A 5,064-nucleotide genomic window follows, 5' to 3' on the forward strand; every position below is an offset into this window, starting at 1 on the left:
CTGCTGAATCCTCTCCCGTTTCCTGCATCACTTCATCAGGTACTGAGGGTGTGTCTGATTGATTTGGTCAACACAAACTCAGGGAGAAAATGGAATTACAGAAACAAAGAGATGGTAAGACGGGAAAACTAGTTTTTAATTTCAGTAATCCAGATTCTCCTAATTTAAAGTCATGCATGAGGCTCCTGGATCCCTATGTATATTGTACTCTCAGCTGGTGATTCTGACTATTCACCTATTGGTGTGGTCCTGGGTCCCTGGGGCCTTAGGCGATGTTCTCATTCTATTAATTGTAACCGTAGTATTTTTAATCTGTTAACACCCTTGTAATGTATAATTATTTATGCATTTATTGATAATTATAATCATTTTACTTATAGCAGATTGTTTTGAGAACAGAGATGGTGTCTTATTCATATTTGTTTGTTTCTATATCCAGCCCAAATTTCTATCCTAGTGCCTTGAATTTAGCTGGCATTGTTATTGTACAGAATTCACTGTTAAACTGGGGTAAACTGGAGCTTTCTGTCCTATTTTTTGAAAACGAAACATACCTATTTTTTTTTAATAGTGCAAAATGGTGTGAATTTTGGAGTTTCATACCTGGACCAAGTTCACCAGCGTATCTCTGAAGTGTCCCGAGGTCTCTGAGTAAATGTCCTCCTGCAGGTCGCGGCTGTATTCTGGGTACGAGAACGCCCATGTTGGAGGGTTGGTTTATGATAGAACCACGTATCGCTGTGCTTGCCTAGGTCAGCGCTACGTCACCCGTATGAGTGGAAAGTGAGGAGACATCTGCTGACATTTCTTTGTCTTTTACCACATTCTACTCACATGAAGCCAATGAACAATCCACCCAAGTAATTTGACAGCAATGGTAACATAGGCCCAGGTCGGGCCTCTTTTCTTTAAGAAAAAAAAAGTACTATGTCGATTCCAAAACTGAAAAACAACATTGAGAATCATTTCGCATTCTGCGATCTTTTTTTTTTTTTTTTTTGCGGTACAAGGGCCTCTCACTGCCGGGGCCCCTCCCGTTGCAGAGCACAGGCTCCGGACGCGCAGGCTCAGCGGCCATGGCTCATGGGCCCAGCCGCTCCGCGGCATGTGGGATTTTCCCGGACCGGGGCACGAACCCGCCACCCCTACATCGGCAGGTGGACTCTCAACCACTGCGCCACCAGGGAAACCCGCATTCTGCAATCTTTAAAATTCAGAATTCTGCCTTCTCTTTCCTTAGCGCACTGCCCAGCCCAGCTCTCCCCAAGTCTTTGTCCCGTCTTAATATTTTCAGTGAAGGGTCTTACTTCACTCCCCTCGGGAAAGTCTTGTTTTTGTTTTGAATGCAATAGAGCTGATTGTCTGGAACATTTTCTTTACAGTTCAATGTCACATAATACACGATGCAATGGAACTTAAGTCATTAAGCCTTTTTAAAAATGAAAAGAGTTAACCTTTCCACTTTTAAAATGCGTAAAAACCCGACTCTGAGGTGGATCGCAGTGATTATGAGGTTTATGTAAATTGAAGGAGTTGCCCATATTTGTAGAATTTGCTGAGCGATCATCGCGCTTTGCTTTGTTCTGTCTTTATACCTGGTCCCTCCTAGGTAAGAGATAAGATGCTCCCTGAGCCACTGTGCCAAGTACTTGCTGTCCTAATGTAAACACCCACCTCATAGAAACTAGTCATTATTTTCCTGGAAAGCCCGCTTAACTTGATTGTCTAGGGAATTGTTTCATTTTTAGTACCCTAATCATCGATTCTACCTAGTGAATTAATTAGTCTCGAGTGAGTGGTATTTCACACATGAGTGTCTTAGAAAATTATTTAAAATACATAAACTGGAATATTTTACATGCTGTTTGAAAATATAAAGTTTATATGAGTGTAAAACATATATACAAATGTGTATTTCCTTACGCAAATAGTAGGCTTCTCGCATCTGGAAAATTTCTCCGTTTGTTCTTGAAGCTAATATATCAATGAGGCAATTCTCATCAGTGCCTGCTCCCTAGAAGGACAGAGCGAGAGAAATATAAAGGCATCTGTGCTGGAAATAACAGTGCACTCTGTGCAGTAAAGGGATACAGCCTCCCTGGTGTTCTGAGAGGTGGCAGAGGGCAAGGAAGTATGTTTGGGATAAAGACAGGCCCAGTTCAGTCTGCCTCTGCTACTTACTAGCTGTTTGGTCCCAAGAAGATAATATTATCTGAAACTCTGTTCCTTCATAGAGTAAAACAGCATGGGCATTTCTAAATAATGTGGGAAAAGATGTTTAAACAATGCTCATGACACTGATTTTTTTCCTGCTAGAATATCAATTCTTGGGCAAGCTCGAATTTGATCCTGGGTCTCTAATTTTGCACAGATGTTTTAGAGACGTCTCCCTGCCTCTCCCCGGATGTGGACTTCTGCACCGTTTGCCTAAACAATTGGACTGGGTACTTTCTGTAGTCTCTTTCAGCCATAGGCATAAACTCTTCTCTGATGGTGATTTTAAAGACAACACATCAGAAACCCTTTCCATCCTATGAGACATTGATACAATGTAACAGTGTCTTCTAAACTGTAACATAGGACTTCACATCATTTTGCAAGAGGTAGGGATTGACATTATGCAACACTCAATACCCTGTAATGGGCTATATGGGAAACGAATCGAAAAAAACAAGAGTGGAGTGGATGTATGCACATGTAAAACTGATTCACTTTGCTGTACACCTGAAACTAACACAACAGTGTAAATCAACTATACTCCAATAAAATTTTTTTTTAAATAGTAAAACCAAAAATCAATACTTTTGAGATTCATATCTACTCACTGAATTTTGAGTAAATTCCACATATGGAATTGTAAAAAAAAAATTAGTTGAAATTCATATTTTACATAAGACTTATTCTGATCTACAAATATGATGGCCAAGATCCAGATTCCATAATTTTTTTCCCTTTCCCTTTTCGAGTCACACATTGTTCCTGGACCAGGGTTATCAGGTCATTGGCAGGCATTGTACTGGAATGATTGCAGTAGCTCTGCAGGTGTTTCATATCAGCATTTGGAAAGATGTGAAAAGCCGTTTGTCTTCCATCCCTAGCCAACAAACCTCTAACAAATCTGTAGTTAATTTCTTTCCTGTAAGAAAGAACTGTTCTAATCCTTCAGAAGTAACATTTTGCCACATTTGAGCAATAGTTTTTGTAAAGGATTAATTTAGGGTCACAGAAATAAAGATGTCATCTGTATTTTGTCTCTGACTCAGTGTTACTGCTGACTCATTACTTTATGAGCCCAATTTATACCACAGTGTAAAGAGATTCACATGAATTATAATATTTCCTCTTAATGTATGAAGATATACTGGGGAGAGACAAATCCAAACAGCCCCGGAAGCTTTCCTTTTGGCAGATTGGCACAGAGCGGGGTTGGTGGGTGTGAGTTTGCACAAGAGGAGAATCGACTGATCCCACCGCTGGGCTCTGGAGGTCCCCCCTTTCCTGACACCCCCCCCCCAGCATTTCTTTTGTTTCTTCTTTGTGCAGAAGTTCCCTCCCCTCCCTGATCACACATAGCAGCATCATAGGGCAGGTCCCGCACTATGGAAATATTTTCTCATTCGACCTCTACCTTCATGGCGTGCCAGAGCTCGTGGGCATCGTAGGAGGGCGGTGGGTACATGAGGCCCACCATGACTTCCTTGAAGTGATCGGAAAGCTTCTCCTTCAGGTCACTAACCAGGTCCTGTGGAGGGAAAAACAAATACCTTCATTATATCGCTTACCAATTTTATGAGAGAAATGGGATAATTGCAGAAAGTCTTCTAGTATGATTTCCTTTTCCACGTCACTTCACATAATAACTAGTCTGGTTTTAGTTCACACGTGTGTACGTGGTTTACACGAGATCGTGGACTTGAGGGTTTGAAAATGACTGATGTGATGACATCTCTGCATGAAACATCATCTGTATGGATATTCTAGTCATGTAAACACAGAAGGATACTCCTTTCCTAATCACAACCCGACCCCTCTTCTCATCTCATTATGAAAATAAATAAAATTTGAAACCTGAAAGCATTTTAGTTGGGAGTGCTTAGTTTTCTCGTGTGGAATTAATGAAAGAAAGTACTTAAAGAAAATATGCATTTTATTTTATCATTATAGCAATGTCTTTTAGCAAAGAGTTTCTAGTTATGCTACTGCCAAAAAGCTTGTGTAAATGAATTAAGTAGTCTTAGAACTTTCTTCAAATAGTCACATGAATATACTTACTGAAAATATTGAAAATTAAATGCTTAAAAGGAAAAATAAGTGTGCTGGATTTTTGGCCTTGAAATACAGGTACAAGAGCATGAAATTGATCGTTTTAATGTGGCTTTCCTTTTACTCATGTAGAGTGGATGTTTAAAAACATTTATGCTCAATTTATTTTTTGTAGGGTTACAAAGATATCTGAAAGATATTTAAAATTTACCATTTCTTGCTAAAATGTATAGTGTATATTCAGTTTTATGTTGAAATACACAACATTTTAGTTCTGACTTGGTTCAATAATATAATTCAATAAGGCATAGTAAATAAGCTTTGTTACAATAAAAACGAAATAGTCATAACTTTCATTTTATTTAGTATAATCTGGAAGCACGTTTCCTATACTGTGGGTTTTCTTTTTTAACAAATAAAAGCGTCATCCACAAAGTGGTAATTGGTAACAGAGAGAATCTGTTGAATTTTCTCCCAGGTCAGTGCAATTTGTTTAATGAGCAGTTTATAGGTGTCTGGAGTTGTGGCAGGTGCTTGGAGTAGATATAAGACTTATAAGATCGCTTCCTCATGGAGCTGGTAGTCTAGTTAATTCCCTCGTTGTTCACCGTCGACTCTTTCTAATCCCTTTACCAAATAGTCCTGATGGTGCTATTAGAAGACAGGTGATAGCAATGGATAAAGCTGACGTGAACATCTGAGCTTGTGAAGGCTTTGTTCTCATGCTCACACGAGCTCAATACATCTTTTTTGAAGGAAAGATGGGAGTGTATTCAATGGGTGTTTATTTCGACTCTTTCC

General features: G+C 39.4%; 1 protein-coding gene across 1 annotated transcript in view; it reads right to left on the reverse strand.

Moving 5' to 3' along the window:
* Window positions 1-5,064, reverse strand: part of ANXA10 (annexin A10) — a 66,467-nt gene that overhangs the window by 13,182 nt on the left and 48,221 nt on the right. The window contains exons 4-6 of the mRNA XM_007457378.1: window positions 3,629-3,742; window positions 1,924-2,014; window positions 604-683 (exon numbers count right to left, since the gene is read on the reverse strand). Of these exons, the coding sequence (XP_007457440.1) occupies window positions 604-683; window positions 1,924-2,014; window positions 3,629-3,742 (285 nt within the window). The remainder of the gene's footprint in view (window positions 1-603; window positions 684-1,923; window positions 2,015-3,628; window positions 3,743-5,064) is intronic.

This window comes from Lipotes vexillifer, unplaced genomic scaffold (genome assembly GCF_000442215.2).
Source record: "Lipotes vexillifer unplaced genomic scaffold, Lipotes_vexillifer_v1.1 scaffold668, whole genome shotgun sequence".
In the NCBI taxonomy this organism is placed as follows: Eukaryota; Metazoa; Chordata; class Mammalia; order Artiodactyla; family Lipotidae; genus Lipotes; species Lipotes vexillifer.